The following is a 21,176-nucleotide window of genomic DNA, read 5'->3' as shown; positions in this document are numbered from 1 at the left end:
GGGGGATTTTGGGCAGATAGGATTAAAAATTAAAAAAGAAATAATTAGATATTATATGAATATTTATTTAGTGCTTGTGATGGCGTGGCTCTACAACCACACACACACCCACTTCTCCTCGTACCTTTTCGCTTCCGCCTGATCCTCTTTTTTTATTATTATTTTTTTAATTAATTCCCCATTTATTATTTCACCTTAACAACAAAATTATATATAAAAAAAGAGAAAATAATGTTGGGGGCCATACTAAGAGAGTAACATGTGTGTTGGAGGTTTGGGTCGGATAAATTAAAACCCGTTACACTCAAACATGTCGGTTTAGTTCATAAAATAAGAGTTTGGACCCGCATAATTTAAATGAAGCGAGGATCCTGTTTAAATGGAGAATGAAAGAGACAATAGATTTTTTTTAAGATTGAGTCAGAAACACGGCAACTTACATCTAAATCTTGTCAAAAGTAGGAAGATTATACAATAATATTGACATATAATTTTTTATAAATTATATTATAATTTTGATTAAGAACTATTATTAAATTATTATCTTAATAAAAAAATTAAAAATTATGGAAGAAAAAATAGGAGAAAAAATTATGTAATGAATAGATAATTTCTCATTTAATAAATTTGACTCATCTATTTTGTTTTGGTTATTCTTATTTTTTTTTATAATTATTTTATTTAGACATAATTAAACTGATGTATAATAACAATTTAGAATTGCTTAGTCACATTCATCCAGAGATGAATAATTACATTAAGTTAATGAGACATTTGACTTTTTATAGAATTATAAGAGTCTTAATTAGTCATGTAACATCGATTCAAGTTGACTCGACAAGACATACTAGAATCATCATGATAAATATTCAACATTAAAATATTATATTTCAAAATTTAAATTGATTGGAGCGGATTTAATTAAATTTAAAAAAAAATTATATATTAGGAAATGAATTTCCAAGTAGCTAACCCAACTAATTCGGAATTTGAAATTAGTCCAATTTGAACCCGTAAATGAAATAGAACATGATGAAATTTAAAATAAAATGCAGCTAAAACATATGAAAAATAATCGGGTTTAGGGTTTAAAGCAACCAATTTAAATTAGATTTATGATAATCATACTATAAGTAGGGTAATTAAGGCAATTCACTCATCGAGCTTTGTACCAAATTATTAACCTATGGATTACTCGACACCCAACCCTTAAATCATTGCCCTTCCTCTTCTTCTTCTTCACAGTTTCCTAATTAAATTATTATTTTAATATTTTAAATCATATTTAGTCAAAGTTCAAGCAACTGAATTAAATTTCTGAGTTTAAAGAAATGTAATATTTAAAAGACCGTGAGAGGCTGTTGAATTAAAAATAAATAAATAAAAATTTAATATAATTCATAAAGTGGAACCCAAAGAGAAGGCAAGGTTTTCGGCGAAGAACATAACCTTTGGGAACATTCATCATTTAAAATTGGTCGTTGATTTGACAACCCACCTCCCTCATACACACATTTCACCATCTTTCATTGGGCCACACATTTGAATCACACTCATAATAAGTCACTTCACATGATGTAAGAAAAAAACCCACTTTATAGCATATCAATTCATGCCATAACATATTTTTAGATCTAAGTTACAACAATTTATTTAAAAGAGAGATATATTTTTAAATCTATATCTAATAATCATTAAGAAACTGTTCTCCTGCCGTTTGAGCGATGGTCACATTGAATAATTGGTGGAGGGTTTTCGAGTGAGAATGGGTGAAGGGCGAGCGGGCCATTGGATAAGGACATGAGTGCGAGCGGGCCACTGGATAAGGACATGAGTGAATGAGTTAGCCAAGATCCCATTGTTGACTGAAGATTAGATTTGCTTCTTGCTGGGGCAACCCCATGGCCCATTCCATCCCCAACCACAGCCTTAGATCCTATTTTTCTTCCCTTTCACAGTGTTTGATCGTCACTTTCACCAACTTCCTTTTTTTTTTTTTTTTTAATTCTATTGGGCCTTTCTCTTATTTTACTGGTTCGGCCCACGGCCCACCTGGGTTCCAGGCTCAGAATGATTTAAAGAAATAAAAATAAAAATAATAAAAGAAAAAGAAAAAAGCTGGCGAGCGAGAGAGGGAGGGAGAGAGAGAGTGGTGCATGCAATCCCATGCAAAAAAGGAACGTGGAAAAAAAAAAAAAATTATGGCCAAATTAGTTACTCCGAGTAGTTTGGATCTTCTCTCCTTGGGAACCTTCCAAATTTGGAAACAACATGTTTGTCTCTCTTCCACAATTTCCACTTCTTCTCTCTCTCTTACCATCTCGACCTGTACTATTTCTACTCACTCACCACCCACACCCAAAACCATCCAAGCTTCCAAATTCCTCCATTTTTCACTTTTGGTTCTTCTCCTAATGGCGCTTGGAAGGCCCCGCAGTAGCAAGAGATCCTCCTCTTCTTCCTATGCTTCCACTGTTACAACCCTCATCTTCTTAGCCTTATGTGTTCTCGGAATATGGATGCTCACCTCCAGCTCTGTTGTACCTCCGCAGACCACCACTCGAACTTCTTCCGATACCTCCACAGCTACTACCACCATGGACAATCTCCAACTACCCAGATCAGAGGATAAGGAGGCCTCCGCGGTGTTCGAGGATAATCCTGGTGATCTCCCTCTTGATGCTATTAAATCCGATGATAGTAATGATAGTAATATTATCGATGACCGATCAAAGGACAATGCCAGTGACGAGCAGGAATCTAGAGACCAAGACGGGGGTGGCGGAAATGAGGCTCAATTGTCGGAGGAGAGTGCAATGACTCAGAACCAACAAGTGGCTGAGAGCCAAAAAGTAGTAGAGGAGAAGGTAGACTTGGGAGGGAGCCAAGAACAAAACGCTAATTCATCTGATCAAAGCAATGAATCCACGGAGACTGTGGAATCTGATAATAATAAATCGAATGAAGCATCGCTCGAGATTAATCCTCAAGAACAACCACAAGAACAGCTTCCGGAAGAGCCTGAAAACAATGGTAGTCAACAAGAAATTCCACAAGCAATTACAAATGAAGAGCAGCAGCAGCAGCAGCAACAGCAAGCAACCGACATCCCAGAAAACAGCGGAGACTCTCAAACCGATCAACAGCAAGCAGCCGACATCCCAGAAAACAGCGGAGACTCTCAAACCGATCAACAGCAAGCAGCCGACATCCCAGAAAACAGCGGAGACTCTCAAACCGATCAACAGCAAGCAGCCGACATCCCAGAAAACAGCGGAGACTCTCAAACCGATCAACAGCAAGCAGCCGACATTCCAGAAAACAGCGGAGATTCTCAAACCGATCAACAGCAAGCAGCCGACATCCCAGAAAACAGCGGAGACTCTCAGACCGATCAACAGCAAGCAGCCGACATCCCAGAAAACGGCGGAAGCTCTGAAAACGATCAACAGAAACCTGAAACTGAAGCTGAAAAAGTCCCACAAGAATCTGAAATACATAACCAGGATGATGACAAGACCGAACAACAGATACAACAGCAACAACAACAGGACAGTTCAAACACGAACAACAGTGAAGAAACTGCGTCGGAGCAAAATCAGCCACGAGAGGAACATCGACGCAACAAAATGCCAACTGAGAATCAAGAATCACAGAAAACTGAATCCAGGGAGAACCAAGAAACACCAAAGGACTCAAAAACAACAGAAAACAAAGTGGAAGAGCCAACCACGGCAGGGTCACTTGATACCTCGGCAATACCCAAAGAGTCGAAGGAGTCTAAAAAGTCGTGGTCGACACAAGCCGCGCAATCGGAGAACGAGAAAGATCGCCGGCGGGAAGAATCCACTAGCAACGGCAGCATCTACGGGTACACTTGGCAGCTCTGCAACGTCACGGCAGGCACCGATTACATCCCCTGTTTAGACAACGAGAAAGCACTGAAGCAGCTGCGTACGACAAAGCACTTCGAGCACCGGGAGAGGCACTGCCCCGAGGAGGGACCCACCTGCCTTGTCGCACTGCCAGAGAATTACAAAAGATGCATCGAATGGCCCAAAAGCAGGGACAAGGTATATATAGATAGATGACATTGTTATTTGTGATTAGTCATTCATGAAACCGTCCTCATGGGATTCGTGGGTTGTCACAGATTTGGTACCACAATGTGCCGCATACAAAGCTAGCCGAAGTTAAAGGCCACCAAAACTGGGTCAAGGTCACGGGCGAGTTCTTGACTTTTCCCGGCGGTGGCACCCAGTTCATCCACGGCGCTCTCCACTACATAGATTTTATTCAACAGGTAAAAAAAAAAATTGAAATTCCCTTCTTGATTTTCGTATTAAATTCCAAAATAAATCAAGTAGGAGATGGGTGCAGGCTGTACCGGATATTGCATGGGGGAAGAGGACAAGAGTGGTATTGGACGTGGGCTGTGGAGTTGCCAGCTTCGGCGGCTATCTGTTCGAAAAGGATGTTCTTACAATGTCGTTTGCTCCAAAAGACGAGCATGAAGCTCAGGTTCAATTCGCACTTGAGCGGGGAATTCCGGCCATTTCTGCTGTCATGGGCTCACAACGTCTGCCATTTCCAAGCATGGTTTTTGACATTATTCACTGTGCTCGATGTAGAGTGCCTTGGCATGCAGAAGGTTTTACAATCAAAATCAATCATGGGCTTTCCTGTTTTCTTAATTTGTAATTTCAGCTTTATAATTAGGAAATGGGACCCCTTTTTCTTTGCTTGCGCATGTAGGTGGGATGCTTCTCTTAGAATTGAACCGAGTGCTGAGGCCAGGTGGATTTTTTGTTTGGTCTGCAACTCCCGTGTATCAGAGCCTGGAAGAAGACGTCGAAATTTGGAAGGGTAAGACGAGTAACATAACGTGTCAAACAAACAAACAAACAAACAAACAAATAGATTTAAGAGCGCTTTAGATACTTACGCACCTGCCAGTCTTTTCTATGGATTTTTGTTTTCCCCTCAGAAATGTCTGATTTGACGAAGTCCATGTGTTGGGAGCTAGTGACGATTCAGAAAGACAAGCTGAATTCCATTGGGGCCGCCATTTACAGGAAACCAGCCTCAAATGAATGCTACGATCAAAGAAAACACAAGCGTCCTCCCATGTGCAAAAACGACGATGATCCGAACGCAGCTTGGTAAGCAAGCATCGGGGATATTGCGAGCTCAATGTTCTTCAATGGTTTTAGCTGATGGGTTTGATTTGATTAGCATCGGACTTCCGTTTTCAGGTACGTGCCATTGCGAGCGTGCATGCACCGTGTACCAGTTGACAATGCAATGAGGGGAAGCAACTGGCCACAACAATGGCCGAAGCGATTGAAAGCACCTCCTTACTGGCTAAACAGCTCCCAAATGGGGATTTATGGAAAACCAGCTCCGCAAGATTTCACAACTGATTATGAACATTGGAAAAGAGTTGTGAATAAAACTTACATGAGTGGATTAGGCATAAATCTGTCTAACATCAGAAATGTGATGGATATGAGATCTGTTTATGGCGGGTAGAGTAGATCATTCCGTCTATTCACAACTCAACCACAAAACTTATACTTCTGAGTGAAAGCGTTTCATGATACCTCGTGCATGCCTTGTCCTTGCAGGTTTGCAGCAGCGTTGAGAGACCTTAAAGTCTGGGTAATAAATGTGGTGAATATTGACTCTCCCGATACACTTCCGGTGATCTACGAGCGCGGTCTCTTTGGGATTTACCATGATTGGTGTGAGTCGTTCAGCACATATCCAAGAACATATGATCTACTACACGCTGATCATCTTTTCTCAAAGTTGAAAAAGAGGTAGAATAAGATACGTTCTTTTAAGCTTCTAGTGCACAGATAAAGATTCAAGCCTGACCTTTTTCTCTTGTGCAGGTGCAAACTGCAGCCTGTCTTGGCAGAGGTGGATCGAATAGTGAGGCCTGGAGGCAAATTGATTATCCGAGATGAATCCAGCACGATTGGAGAAGTGGAGAACCTGTTGAAGTCTCTCCGTTGGGAAGTTCACTTGACCTTCTCCAAAAATCAGGAAGGGCTTCTGAGTGCTCAGAAAGGCGATTGGAGACCAGATACTTATGCAGAGTCTTCCTGATTTGGTAGGAAAAACAAGCATCCAATTCAATAAAATTAAAATAAAATTACCCCCAAGCAAGAAGATTTGTAGACCATCTAGCATCTTCAGAAGAATGTAGTAGGTAAATAGGCACGTACATCGTCCCCTGCAATCAGCTACTTGTGAGCTGCGAGAACTTCATTAGAGAGAGAGAGTGAAAGATATTGGTCCACAAATTGTTAGAATATTCCATAAAATTGAAAATAATTACATACTATTGTATTCGAATACCCTTCATGGAAGAAATTATATTTTGAGTTCATTTGTTCACCACAGCTTCTTGGAGAAATATAGGCACTTCGTCATGACTGGACACCTGGTTCTTTTTCTAACAGAAGCTCACCCCATAATTTAATAGCTGAAATTTTTTCCAAAGATTATTTCAGAACCAAAAATTGGCATATTTCAAAATCTAGCTAAGGTAGAAAATCCATCTTCAATTTGTGTGCCACTACCACATTTATGAGACACAGCAAAAGCAGAGATAATCCAAACCCAACACCTTTTCACCACGGCTTCAAATAATGAAAAATAAAAGGGCATATTTTCATTAAAGCCAAGGCCTAAATATGCAACAGCATTCTCTGTTGCAGAGTATCAACGAATAACAAATATTATCAAAAGTTTTCACAAAGTTAAGATTCCCCTCTGCACTGATTTGCAGCTTCAGTCCAACACATGTGTGCTTCCTCGTTCCCAGAAGGCAATCAATCAACTTGATGCAAGAAGTTTCTGCAACTGACCACTAGCAACTGCGGCTTTAAGATCTGCAAAAAAATATGGAAAACAAAACAAATGGTGATGGAAATGAGAAATTTAATCTACTTCACTGAATACGACGTAGAGAACTTTGAAATAATTAAGAAGCCGAGAGAACTCACCATCAGCGCCACCAATGTGCTTGCCATTCACAAAAATTTGAGGAACAGTGCGCCTGCCTGTCAGGTCTAGTAGGACACTCTGAATTTGAGGTCCATCATCTACATGTAAATGTAGATACTCATTATGTGGTCATGAATATGATTCTTCAAACAGTTATTGAATTTGCAAATGATCAACAAAATTAACACCGAATAAATACCTCGAAGATCAAGCTCCACAACAAAAGGTTTTTCGTGAAGTTCACTGAAGATGCGTTTGGCACCCATGCAATATCTACCAGTAGAATAAGACAAAGGTAGAATATGAATCGCTTAATTATTGTTATTATTATTTTTAAGAAACCATTTGAAGTGCCATAATTTTGTAGGTCTTCATTATTCGTATAGGATGATCCTTTTTTCCTTTTTAGAAGAAGCAAAAAGCAAATTTCATTGATCAATGAAATTGCTGGAGAGAGAGAGAGGAAAACCCCAAGCCAATCTCAAAAGAAGTTACAGAAACCTACGTCAATTGGAAGTTGGAACAGTACGTAAATAAGAAATAGCTAACATGACGCAATCTCTATAAGCCTCACTTCAAAAAAGAAGGAATAGCATAAAATCAGGGAGACTAAACAGTGTAAAGAATCCAATCGTAATACTGATTCCAGAAATCCAATTGAAAAGATCGCACATGTGAATGGCAATCTAGATAGAAAATGAATTCATTTTGTGATCAGTATATTGCGGTTGGACATCTAAGCAGTTCTCTCTCCACATACCTAAGATCTAAGCAAAATAAAAATAGTTCAATCCACCGCAGACAACCGCGTAATTCTAATAATTCAAGGACGACAGATCTGCTAGAAACCACCAAGAAAAAAGAAGCCACAGTAGCAATCAAGCAAGCTTTCTGTCCTTGGAGAAAACTATCTTGGCTTGGTCCCATCTCTACAAGGGAAATATAAGCTTCCTATTCACTCCAAATTTGACCAAAAACATCCGAATCCAGCACTCGTATATCCTACATTTATTTCTCAAATATACGAGAATCGCTACTAAAAGAAATTACAGATTGACTAGCAGCAATAACTCAATGATTCCTAAGCCTAAATATCACGAATTGAGCGCACCGAAATACGCAGGAAAAAAAAAAAGAAAGAAAGGAAAAGAAAAACGGAAAGCGTGCGTTCGTCTAATTAGAAAAGAAAAAGAAGACGAGAACATACGGGCAGTAGGATTTGGAGAACATGGCAATCCTGTTAGAGAAGATGACATTCTGAACGAAGGCGGATGTGGAAGTCGAAGCCTCGGCTCCGATTAGTCCATCTCTTGGGTGAAGGGCGGAGAGGGTGATCACCACCAGAGCCAGAGTCAACTGAAATGCGCGCATCATCGTCCAAAATTACACACAATACTTCGACTGCTAAGCTTATATATCGAGGCCTATTGGGCCTAAACGGCCCGCCAAAAGAGAAAAAAAAAAGATACTTGTTTTTCTTTATTTTTTTAATTCAATTTGTGGAAAAGATTCCGACACAATTAATTCCAATTCCAATATAACAAATAAGCCACTAATTGTAATTTTACAGAAATAATTTTATATTAAAACTTTAAAACTTTTTAAAAATAAGTAATAGATTGAATTATATTGATTTAAGATATAATTTTCAATTTTTATTTTAAATTTTACATAATTTTGATTGAATAAATTATAATTAGGTGATTCATAAAAATTAATGTTTTGTATACCATCGATAGAAAAATAATTTGAAAGAAAAAAAAATATATTGTTGAAAAAAAAAAGTTAAATATTGTGTTACTTCGTAACCATCCAAAGTTATCGTTATTAAATATTATTCGTTTTTTACTTGCCCTATTTATCAACCTCATGATTTAAAACGCGTATGTGTGAGAGAAGTTTTCCCAATCTTATTAGAAATGCTACGCTCCCCTCTCCAATTGACGTGGGATCTCACAATCCACCTCTTTCGGGTTCCACGTGCTTGCTAACACATCGCCTGACTCTAATACCATTTGTAATAGTTAACCTCAAGATTTTAAAACGTGTCTTCTAAGTCGATAGCACTCCTAAAATTTAAAATTTACTTGTTTTAAAAAAACTGAATTTCTTCATTTTCACCCACGAATTTAGCGTTCTTCTAAAGAGATGGAAAAGGGATGAAAAGAGCTCTTCGGCTTCATGTTATTGAAGAATAGTTGGCATAGAAACACCGATTCAAATACAGATCGAATTTGATTTCGATCAACTTAGAATAAACGGATTCAGAAATAGATTCATTTTGAATACACACAGTTTCAACAAGAACACCAATTCGGATACACATTTTTCTTATTAAAATTAGGGCTCGGAAGAAGAAGACGATTCAGAATCTCAAGAATTGGACGCCGAACCTTTCTCGCAAAGCTTATTGTAATCTTCAAGCTCTTCGTAATACACGTCCCACACACATCGGACGCATCCACTCCCACAACAATCCCCCGGCAACGGCTTCTCCGGCGGCGGCGGCAATTTCACGGCCTTCTCTGTCTCTTTCTTTTCTTTCTCCTCCACGCCTGTCCTCTGCAAATCAACTGATTGGGTTTCTCTGGCTCCGTCGCTGGCCATGATCGATTTAGGGTAAACGCTTGACGATTGGAAATTGGGGATTATTTTCGCAGGGAATCGTCTCATGGCCAAGGGGACATGTGGCCACACATTCTCTGCCTCGAATTGGCGCAGACGATTTGAATTACGATTCGATAAAGATGAGGAGAGAATGGAAGACGGAATGAAATTGTTGTGGATCAATTTCATGAAAACTAGAACGACTACACCGCCAATTGTGATTTATAATTCCAAGCGGAGGATCAAATTTTGACCAAAATTGAAAAGTTTAACATAGTGCCCTAATTCATCGCATCAAACCCGACACGGCGCCGCCCTGGGTTTCAATTGGGCCGGTGGCCCAATTCTAAACTGGAGGCCCAAATCCAGAAAAAATGGTTTCCGGAGCGACCTTCTTATCAGCTCTAGATTATATGCTGTCCTAAAAAAAACAAAAGAAGAATCATGTTGGATTTTCATCACATGATATTTATTCTAACCTTCGACATCCGAGGTTGACATTATGGATTAATGGCTTATTTGTGTCAATTCTTTTTACCGTTGTTTTGTCTTATTTATAGTTTTGCAAGCCCATATAACAATATAATAGTCTAAGTCCACCACTAATCGATATTGTCTATTTTGGCTCTATCAACCTCATGATTTTAAAACGCATGTAGTAGGGAGAATTTTTAACACCGTTTATAATAAATGTTTCATTCCACTCTCAAACCGATTTAGGATCTCATAGGGTTCAGAAACTTCTTCCTAATTAAACGCGTTTTAAAACCGTCAAACTGATGTCGATACGTAAAGGTCTGAATGGACAAATATCTACCAGCAACAAGTTTAGGTTGTTACAAACATGTTCACAACAACAATTGGAACTATCCCGCTGACAAAAGGAATAAGACTCCCAGGTAAATCAAGTACAAGCCTTGCGCTCAGTGAAACCATCTTCCTTTACTCATGCGGCAAAAGCTAACGACAAAAGATAAGATTAGTACAATAGATGTTTTTACGGGATGGATGGGTTTGAGACTAGGTTAAGGATCATTGTCTCACAAGTTGGGTTGTCACTAAGCAGATGAATGGTGAGCCTGAATTGACGACGACATGAGTTGGTTGGATCAAGAGAAGGTGCATGCATGCAGACTATCGCACCAACTCTCTCTTATCTATTAGCCTAAGCGTGTTCCATTCAACACCCGTTGCGTAGGTACTACAACACAACCATTTATGATTCCGATGTTCATGAGTTGGGTTCATATCTATTTATGTGAGTTGGGTTCATATCCATTTATGATTCCGATGTTCATGAGTTGGGTTCATATCTATTTATGTGAGTCCCAAGAAGTTGGTGAAAGCACACACATAATCTTCATGGCATTCTACACTTATTTCATTTCTCCACTAAATANACCCACTACATTCCATGCCTGAATCCGTGCAGCACGCTACCAAACCACTCCTTAAAATAAACATAACTCCATATCCATTACCTGCAACTTTCTCTATAAAGCTCTTCACCTGCAACGGCTCCAATCCCATCAACAGCAACAATGGAATTCTCTCTCCGCTTCTTCTTCCTCTTCCTAGCTTCATCTCTCTTCCTTCCTCCCTCTGATTCATGCCACCCCACCGACAAAGAAGCCCTTCTCCACTTCAAACTCAAAATCACCTCCGACCCTTCTCACCTCCTCCTTTCATGGAACTCCGCCACCGACTGCTGCTTCTCCTGGGACGGCGTCGCCTGCGATTCCTCCGGCAGAGTCACCAACCTCACCCGCCCCGGGATTGTCTCCGGCATCGACTTCATCGCCGACACTTACATGTCTGGATCTCTCTCCCCTTTTCTTGGAAACTTGTCGTCTCTTCAATTTCTCGACCTCAGCAATCTCAAAGACGTTAGCGGTCGAATTCCTTTCGAGTTTGGTAAGCTATCACGACTGACCCATTTGTTCCTCGATTCAAATAAGCTCATGGGTTCGATTCCTAGAAGCTTTGGGTGTCTTTTTCGATTGGAAAAACTTTATCTTGGCAATAATCGGCTCTCTGGAATCATCCCTCCTCCGATCTTTGAGCATTTTAAGTGCCTTTCTGAATTGGGTCTGTCCGGAAATAGGCTATCTGGGCCGATTCCTAGCTCAATTGGGAAGCTAATTCAGCTCAAAAATCTCGATTTTCATGCCAACAATTTCTCTGGAAGCATTCCTAGGAGTATTGGGAAGCTTACAAATCTCAGATATCTCGATTTCTCAGAAAATGAGCTAACAGGGAGGATTCCGACATCCATCGGTGGACTGTCGGAGTTGGTTTTGCTGTACCTTAATCAGAACAAGATTACCGGGAGCATTCCCTCTTCCGTGTCCGGACTTAGTTCTCTGATATTCTGCCGGCTGTCGGAAAACCAGCTGAGTGGTCGGTTACCGGCGTCTGTCGGTAAGCTTGCAAAGATCCAACGGCTGATTCTTGAGAACAACAAGCTTTCTGGGAAATTGCCGTCGTCTATTGGCCGTTTAACCACTTTAACTGATTTGTTCTTCGCTAACAATCGTTTTACCGGCAAGATTCCCAAGACTTTTGGAAATTTGGAAAACCTCCAAACTCTGGATTTGTCGAGGAATTCGCTTTCCGGTGGAATTCCTCATCAGTTATCAAAATTACAGAGATTACAGAGCTTGGATCTTTCGTTTAATCCACTTGGGTTGCGATCGATTCCGAATTGGTTTGTAAAAATGAAGCTTTTTAGGCTACTTTTGGCCAAAACTGGGATTGAAGGGGCGTTTCCCAAATGGTTGTCTTCATCTTCTATATCAGTTCTTGATTTGTCGGCCAATCGATTAACAGGGCCGTTGCCCCATTGGATTGGGAACATGACGAATCTTTCATTCCTTAACCTGTCGAAGAACGGATTTCATTCGACAATTCCAGCTGAATTCAAGAACCTTTTACTGTTAATGGATCTTGATCTTCATTCCAATCACTTCACAGGGTGCCTTGACAACATATTTTCAAAAGGAGTTCAAGACCCACTTGGCCATTTCAATTCAATTGATGTTTCTCGCAATCATTTCAGTGGTTGTATTGATGAGAATGTTGGAAACAGAGCAGCAATGTCTTCGATCAAGTCACTTGTTTTATCCGACAATGAATTAGAAGGGGAAATTCCCAAGTCGTTGTCGGAACTTAGTGAGTTACATGTACTGGACGCAGCTAGAAACAAGCTTTCCGGTGAAATTCCGGCAGAGCTTGGAAATGCGACGGAATTGACCACGATTTTGCTTTCGAAGAACAAGCTGTGTGGGCGGATTCCAGCAGAGGTGTTGAATTTGCAGAAGCTTTGGAAGTTCGACGTGTCGGAAAACAGACTTTGTGGCGAAATTCCGCCGCATAAAACCCATTTCCCGGCATCTGTGTTCAAGCATAACCGTGGACTCTGTGGAGCTCCTCTTCCTCCCTGCAAGTATTCTTAGTGATTTTCGCTTTGGTTTAGATTATGTAACGAACTTGATTTATTCTTTTGTTCTTTGATTTGTTCTTTAATTTGTTACAAAGATTTGTTGTTAATGATTGTGATGAATAAAAATCATGAACAGAGGTAGAGGATGAGAGGGATTTTGTTCAACGGCTACTTGTTCAGTGATCCATTACCATGACAGTTACCGTTATTTTGGCGGTAAAATCAAGACAAAGAAGGCACTAATTTCGGCCCCATCAAATATTTAAGATTCCATTTTGGCTGAAAATGACACAAGAAAAAGGACACCCACTTTTTCAATTCATTAAATCTCAACGGCTACTTCTGTCCCTGTTCCTGTCTCGCCGTCTTCTAATTCCTTCGCCGCTATTCAATCTAATTAAGAATTACACTCCGAGCTGGATTTCATTATTCAAATTTGTCGTTTTGTTTTGAAACTTTTCTACTCGTTCTACTGTGTCGTGTGGTAGTTGAAACGGAAAAATTCAGCAGTTTATTATTCAAATTAGCCTTTTTCCGTTTTCCCCACCGCCGCCGCCGCCGCCGCCCACCCTTTCCGCCACCACCGCCGCCCCCTCCCCCGCCCCGTTTCCACCTTTTCCATGTTTTTCTGTAATTATGATCTAAATCTTTCTTTTTAATCCCACCCCAATTCCTCCTCCACCGGTCCTCTCTGCCGCCCCGTCTGATTGTCGCCACCCAGCATAAGCCTACGTTTAATCTAATGATCTATGTCATCACTAACAGTTGTTTTCTTCCGCTTGCCCCAATTGTTGATGATTATTGGGAGAAGAGTCACACATCCTTTCCCTGAACTATACGTGTTTGTGTTTCTGTTTCTGTGGGTCTTAGTGTAACGGGTTTGTCTGAAAATATACATATTTGTATTTTTCCATCGCATCATATATTTCGTGTCATTGCCCTTCGTCCCGCTTCAATTTATCTAGATGTGATCTAAGTGAGTTCAAGTGCTTGAATAGCGTATCTACCGAAGCAAATACAATTGCCTCGATAAGATATTCCTTTCATTCTTCCTTTATGGTGTTTACGTGTTGAGATATAATATTTGGAAAATATATTATTTATGAAATATATCTTAGATATTATATCTTAATATTCTTTTATAATTTGATTTATAGTATATTTTATTTTATTTTTAATATTTAATTAATTTATATTTTTCTTATTTGTAGGTATTAATTGCTAGATTGTATCCTATTTAAAACTTATGAATATCAATGAGAATGCACATTTTCGATTCATTTTTAACATTGTATCATAGCTGGTATTCTTAAATATCAAAATTTCCTCTTGAGTTAGGGTTTGGTATCCGAGCCAAAGTCAAACCCTAACTCAATTAGGGAAGCCTTTACAACCGCAGTTCATCAACTAACTCAATCAGTGAAGGCGTTACAACCGCCAATCATCTAATAATATGTTATAAGCATATTCGAATTTCTTTCCAAGCTCAAAGGTGGCATATTCAAGATGTTCGTATTTTCTTTTTGTTCATATCTTCATACTCAAGATGTTCGTATATTTAAGTTCAAATTTCTCACCAAGCTCAAAGATGCTCAAAGGTGGCTCACAACCTCTCAAGTGATCAAGAGCACCGATCTTAGTGTTATTATCCAACTTCAAAATTTTGGATGTTTATTTAACACATTTTTATTATATGCATCACTTTGATCAACCAGGGTATTATTCTTAAATGGGAAGACAAAAGTATTATTGACCTACACTCTCTATTTTCACTCCTGGGAAGACAAAAGTGTTATTGACCTACACTTTCTTCTCAAAGACAAGTTGAGTGTTATTGACCTACATTCTCTATTTTCACTCCTGAGAAGACAAAAATGTTATTGACCTACGCTCTCTTCTCAAAGACAACTTGGATGTTATTGACCTACACTTGTAAATACAAGTTGGATGTGTGATTAACATACACTCTCCAACTTGAGGAGAGTGTTGATATATAATATTTGGATAATATATTATTTATGAAATATATCTTAGATATTATATCTTAATATTCTTTCTTATTTTCATGGCTGGTAAGTATCAGTTGCTAGCTTATATCTTATTTAAAATTTATGAATATTAAGAATACACACGTTAGATTTTAATTTTATTTTTTTTCTCATTTTTAACCTTATGAAATCTAATTTTTTTCGGGTATTGGTAAATGAATGAGTTGATCGTCAAAAATATCATATTCGATTTGTACGAGAACTTTTTACGAAATCACATATTTCATTAACGAAGAGAACCCCACAACCCCTTTCTCTCTAATCGATCCAAATTTTTCTTAAAAATTCAAACTTGTATGATTCAATCATTCATCATCTCCCCCACTATCTTTGTACTCTCTCCCTTCCAATCAGCAGCCTACCAAACCCCAAAGGCTACAAACTCTCCCCATAACATATTAAAAAGTGGGGTACCACCACACTCTCGACAATTATAAAGGGTGGAAAGTGCTTTACACATGACAAAAAGATTCGTTCGAAGTGGGTTAAGCTTGTGTTTCTCAGTTTCTCTCTTGTTCATAGTGTTTATATTATGAAGAAAATTACAAGTTCATAAATTATCATCATAAATGCCGCAAAAATAATAGACATAGATACATAGTTTATGAAAACTACTTTTTTATAGTGTTTTTCGTACGTCATGACAGCCCATAGTATCAATTAATTTCCAAGATCAACCATAAAGAAACAATCTACCATCATGGTTAAAACAGATCATTTAAGGCAACCCGAGTAATATTTTTCATTGAAATTCAAATCCATTTCCCTCATTTTTAACACAAGATTTCCCTGTAAGTTCATCCCCACAATTTCATTCTCTTACTGCTTTGAGTCTCCAATACGTTATTAATGCGCCAGGGATTTGACATGTCATGTTTGAATTGGCAATCATTGCCATTTCGACAACCTTTTGGGGTATTGAAGTAAATGCAGTTTTTCTTATTCTTGCCTTTCAAATTCCCTGCTTTCATCTCATGAACCATGTTTGGATATTGTTGGTTGTGATTATTACCATTTAGTTCAAAATTCTGTTCCTTTCCATCCTTCTTCTGCTCTCCATGTTGTCTTACTAGGTTCTTATAGTAATTAAGATCCTTCAATTGCTGCCCTTCTGTTCTCACCAAACTTACTGGTTCCATGTTCACTTGGCCAGGAGCTGCACCTGTGTTAGAGTAGTTCCTAGCATTCGGTATGGTAGTTTTTACTGTTTGGGGTTCGGTCCAGCCACGGACTGGCACTGAGGCTGGCTTTACACCAGACGCTACAATGTTACTCACCTGAGGAAGAGTGGTTACTGAGGAAGGAACTCCAACTGAGCTGTGGGGTAAGCTTCGATTCGGGAGCTTCTGTATCATATCGGATTTTGGTACAGGCAAGGAATTCGATGCAGTAACTGGCTTTGACAAAGATATTGGTGCAGCAATTGCAGCAGAGGGTGGACTTCCATAGGCTGCTTCATATAGAGGAAGAATATTTGTCAAATTCTGAATCATTGTTGTGTCATTGAAGATCTTAATAAGTAAATTGGTGTCGATCATGCTTCCTTGCTCCATGCTTTTCATTAGAACAGCTAATGCAGCAGAGGCTGCAGCTGCTACGTCCACACCAACATCAGGTAGCTTTTCAGTATGCATTTCCCCTGATGCTGCTGCTGCTGATGTTTCAATGGAACTTTTAGAGATTGCAGGTTCCAACTGAATGTTTGAAGACATCATCGGAAACGATTTCGTAGCGGAGTTACCCACAGCAGCTGAATCTGCTTCCATTACTTCACATTCTTCTTCTTCAATGGGAATAATAGGCACAAGAGGAGTGACACTATCATTGTATCGTTCATTTTTTATCTCGGTAGATACGGTTGCACTATACAGAAAAAGAAAACAACACAGATGAAATTATTAGGCAATTCGAAACAAAAAAATATTAAACTTCCAGATATCGAGTTTGTAATACCCTGGAGGAATATCAGAAACACGAGGGTAAACCGCCTCGAGTAATCTCATCTCCCTGAAATTTTGAGATTCCAATTCTTTGCTTTCTTCTCCTGCTGCCACACGCCAGTGGCAACTCATTGCAAACTGTTCAGAGAGAAATGGCATTGCAATGGGACATATCAGAAAAGGATACAAAAAGGACATACAACACATCATGTAACCCACTAAAGCTAATTGACAATAGGTGAGGAAGAGTATCTAATAGTGCTAACCTTGGGAGGGCAATTCCATTTAATCAAAGGGATGGAGGACACATCTGCTAATTGGTTCTTCAAACGAGTATCATTGAACCCAGGAGGACAACCATTAGATTCATAAGTATAAGGAGGCAACCTTCTGGAGGTTTTAGCTTGAAGATGATTGGAAGATTGGCCAACTTTAGAAGGACAGTCCTCTGATGAGAACAGCTTCACCTATTAAAAGAAAAGCAATCGTAATTATTCACCATAATTTGGTTCACGGTATATAAATTTACATGGGTTAAATAGCCTGAAGGACAAGAAGAAAGCCACCAAAGATATAGGTTCTTCCAACCACATTGGAAGGTAAAACAAAGAAAACACTTAAACTTTCGAATACAAACATCTATTCAATTTCTCCTCACACGTAGAGAAGTTGCCTCCCATCAAGGGACACATACAAAAAACGAGTACCCTGATGTATTCTCAGTAAGACAACATGAAGTGACCCAGAACAAGACATTTTCAGGAAAAGGAATAATATGTTCATACAATGTGGAAAATGGGCATTTAGCCAAAGTGGGAATTTCAGGACATGCCCATACAGTTACGGAGAAAAAAGACAGATTAGGACAACGGAACATTATCTGAAAAGCTTTCAAACATACAAGGAAGCAGGAAGACCATCATCAATTCCAAAATGCAATTCTAAGCAGGATTAACATACCATGAGTACATAAAGATATGATCAACTACAGATTCTGTACTGTTTCAGAATTTCAGTTCTACAATAAACCTGTTCTTGATATTTTGGAGAAAAAATAATACCCAGGAATGCGATCTACTTAGAGAAAAAAGCTTAATTCTAAGAAATGGCTAAAACTGTTCTTGATATTTACACACAATCAAAATAGTTTCGTCCATCAACGGTTCTTGAAGTTGTATTAAATAGCTGGTATTATCTTTTCGCCAAAAGAACAAATTCATATCCTCCCAAGGGATTAGAGAATAAAAAACTTCACATTTACTTATAGATCAAAGAGTGGGGGAATAAAATTGCATGACGTGGCAGATATCGTTCTATATAAAATGGTTTGGTCAAACTAATCTTTCTTTTGGAGTAATTCAAGCAAAATGTTTTTTATTTCAGCATTGCAAATAGAATGGTTATTTCACGAGCCCACGTCTACTCGGCTCGTGATCAATTACTTTTGGATCTTTTAGATCGGGGAGTTTTTTGAATACTGAAACTCTGGTTGTAGATCAGAGCTGTTCATATTTCTTGTACCATATCTAAAAGAGCTTTTATAATTTCTTGCTGTGAATTGAGATATTGGTTTTTCAAAGGCAATGAACGTCACTCGGATCGTTCAAATTGGACTGCCATTGATTTAATTCCGTATTATGATGCAATTCTGTTTTTTATTTCTTTCCGCCAACTGATTGCTCGCCGGGGGGAAATTAATGCATTTGTTCACAATCCGAGCGATACTTGTTAATTTTTTTTTTTTTTTTTTTTTTTTTTGTTCTCATGATAATTTCTTCGAAGAAAAGCATTGTACCAGTGAATTACTAAATTAATATCATAAATTCATTGGCGAGAAAACATATCAAGTCTAATAACCAAATGAAAAACAACTATATGCCTTTCGATTTCACCGAGGAAAATTAGTGGAAGATCTCAAGACCATTAATGACTAATCTAATCTATCAAATCAAAAGCCCTACGTATATGAATTTTAATGATCTTATAAGAAAACGAAACTTGGATTAGAAGATATTAACAATTATACCTGACAAAGGTTAACTCCGTTAGCCCACGAAACACCCTTCGATTTCCTCGTCCGCTTCATCTCAAAATCCCAGATCAAAGACGCTCTTAACTCAAATCGATTCGCTTCTCTTTTTTTTATAAAAAAACAAAACTACGACTAAAGTTCCAGATTAAAGCATAAAGCGAAACAATCGATCGATTGCAAAGGGAAAAACCAACGATCAAGCAGATTTATCTAATCCGAAAACCGTCAATCCTAAGATCGATCCGATTTAGAAACTTAAAATCGAAACAAAGAAGATAGAAAGCGATGACGAAAGAAGATGCGACGGCGACGATAAAAAAAAAACAAGACGGAGAAGTCGGAGAAGAGGAAGAAACCCTAGAGGCGACTCTAGCAGAGTTGATAATGACGGTGGATTTGGTGAAGAAAAAGTACTATTTCGGATCCTGAGGTGACGGCGGGAGCTGTGTGGGGGAGGCGGATTCTTGACTGCTGTGGTTAAATAGCAGAGGCAATACGGACCCTAGAAAGAGAATCATAGGGAACCATTAGGAAACCACGTTTTAAGTGTAACAGAGTGGCGGCGATTCGAATCCCAAGTAATTGTGACACTGATTAATCATAGTTAAATAAAGCCCGGCCCAATCAGTTTTCAGGCAATACAGGCCGGCCCAATTAGTTTTCATTCAAAAAAGCCCGGCCCAATAATTTTCGGTAATTTTTACCTTTTTCTTATTTATTTATTTCGTTTTTTCTTTTGTTTTGGGAATTTATAATGATCACATAAACTCCAATTGCTTGTCAAAATAATGGATTTTGTGTGGTTCCACAGTTGACACGTAATCAAAACTCCAAAATGGATCCACGTCATTCGTTCATGACTTCATTGTGTCCGAACATGAAGTCAATAGACGATATTTTCCGAATTTGATCAATTATTGGAGATATTTATTTATATTTCTAAAAAAACTTTTATTTTAATTCATTTTGGTATATATATTCTCAAAATAATTATTTCCATTCCAACATTTTTCACTTTTCACCTGGTAAATAATTAAAAACCCGACAATAAATTAGGTTATAAACTCTATTCAAGTTGTTTGGGTCACCATCCCCTTTAAATTAGTCCAAAAAAACTTTCGAACTCAATTCGTGTGCATCCTAGATGTTTCAATTTCTACACTAAATTTTCAATTTCATATAATTACACGTTAACCTCAAATAAATATTGCAATTTTTACGTTAAAGTATTCTCATTGCATCTATAAACCGTATGCGTTGGTTTAAAATCGATAGGACTTGGACAAATATGATTTTTTTTTTTTTTTTTTTTTTACACTAATAAGCTTTGATGGTGATTAGCGATATTTTTATGAGTCCGAAAATGAATATATTATTTTGGTTTAAATTAATAGAATTCAAACTTTAGGATAAAATTTGATACAATTTTTGTTTTTAATTTGAATAAAAATGATAATAATATGAACGAGGTACAATATAACCTATTAATTTCTCACTAAACTCCGAACACTTTATTAACAAATTATTATAAAATATTTTTAGTATTATCTGGAAAATAATAAAATAATAAAATAATAAAATAAAATGCACGATGTAAAAGTTTAATTTACCCAACGCGCTGTAAATGAAGCTGCGCAAGCTGGGAAAGCTCTCTCTCATCTAGAGTGGCGTCACTAACGTTTTATTAATTCTAATATTTTTCTATAAAATAAAATTTTTTATTTAACTTTTATATATTTATTTATTTTTAAATAAAAAATGTTTGTATTAGATGTATTTTAGTATTTTTTATTGTGATTTTATTGGAAGTAGTTATTGTTTTTATTATTAAATAAAATTTTGAAATTAAATAACCATCCAATAAAATAATACTAAGTAGAATGTTTGCTTAATCCACCACATCATTTGTATCAGAGTTATCTATTTATAATCAAATTAATTATAAAAATAGTAAAAGGGCAATAAATAGAAACATACATAGGGTAATAGAATAACAAGGCAAATACTAGATATTTGTCTTATAATAAAATATGAAATATGATATATATGGTAAACTATAAATTAGTATTAAATATCCGTTTCAATAATAT

The 21,176-nt window shown here is 37.8% G+C and overlaps 5 protein-coding genes across 5 annotated transcripts; 2 read left to right on the top strand and 3 right to left on the bottom strand.

Moving 5' to 3' along the window:
- The first annotated feature begins 2,414 nt into the window (after positions 1-2,414).
- On the top strand, positions 2,415-6,114 carry LOC111497389 (probable methyltransferase PMT27). The gene is made up of 9 exons (XM_023148180.1): positions 2,415-3,120; positions 3,406-4,073; positions 4,154-4,303; positions 4,381-4,651; positions 4,756-4,866; positions 4,988-5,162; positions 5,256-5,528; positions 5,628-5,822; positions 5,898-6,114. The coding sequence occupies exons 1-9, from the start codon at positions 2,415-2,417 to the stop codon at positions 6,112-6,114; spliced, it is 2,766 nt and encodes a 921-aa protein (XP_023003948.1).
- Positions 6,115-6,657: 543 nt separating this feature from the next.
- LOC111497386 (glutaredoxin-C3-like) lies at positions 6,658-8,422 on the bottom strand. Its single transcript, XM_023148175.1, has 4 exons — positions 8,225-8,422; positions 7,217-7,290; positions 7,017-7,115; positions 6,658-6,902 (listed from the first exon to the last, which is right to left on the bottom strand). The coding sequence occupies exons 1-4, from the start codon at positions 8,389-8,391 to the stop codon at positions 6,847-6,849; spliced, it is 396 nt and encodes a 131-aa protein (XP_023003943.1). The 5' UTR covers positions 8,392-8,422; the 3' UTR covers positions 6,658-6,846.
- Positions 8,423-9,333: 911 nt separating this feature from the next.
- On the bottom strand, positions 9,334-9,882 carry LOC111497385. The gene has a single exon (XM_023148174.1). It carries the CDS (start codon positions 9,811-9,813, stop codon positions 9,391-9,393), a length of 423 nt encoding a protein of 140 aa, XP_023003942.1. The 5' UTR covers positions 9,814-9,882; the 3' UTR covers positions 9,334-9,390.
- Positions 9,883-11,035: 1,153 nt separating this feature from the next.
- Positions 11,036-13,231, top strand: LOC111497326 (probable leucine-rich repeat receptor-like protein kinase At1g35710). Its single transcript, XM_023148096.1, has one exon. It carries the CDS (start codon positions 11,166-11,168, stop codon positions 13,077-13,079), a length of 1,914 nt encoding a protein of 637 aa, XP_023003864.1. The 5' UTR covers positions 11,036-11,165; the 3' UTR covers positions 13,080-13,231.
- A 2,567-nt stretch (positions 13,232-15,798) lies between these two features.
- On the bottom strand, positions 15,799-19,612 carry LOC111497339 (zinc finger CCCH domain-containing protein 6-like). The gene is made up of 4 exons (XM_023148109.1): positions 19,081-19,612; positions 17,321-17,521; positions 17,068-17,192; positions 15,799-16,977 (listed from the first exon to the last, which is right to left on the bottom strand). Exons 1-4 carry the CDS (start codon positions 19,138-19,140, stop codon positions 15,912-15,914), a joined length of 1,452 nt encoding a protein of 483 aa, XP_023003877.1. The 5' UTR covers positions 19,141-19,612; the 3' UTR covers positions 15,799-15,911.
- Positions 19,613-21,176: the final 1,564 nt, after the last annotated feature.

The sequence above is a fragment of the Cucurbita maxima genome, unplaced genomic scaffold (genome assembly GCF_002738345.1).
Source record: "Cucurbita maxima cultivar Rimu unplaced genomic scaffold, Cmax_1.0 Cma_Scf00023, whole genome shotgun sequence".
Taxonomy (NCBI): domain Eukaryota; kingdom Viridiplantae; phylum Streptophyta; class Magnoliopsida; order Cucurbitales; family Cucurbitaceae; genus Cucurbita; species Cucurbita maxima.
The sequence above is the reverse complement of the archived record's forward strand: the minus strand, read 5'-3'. Positions and strand labels throughout refer to the sequence as shown.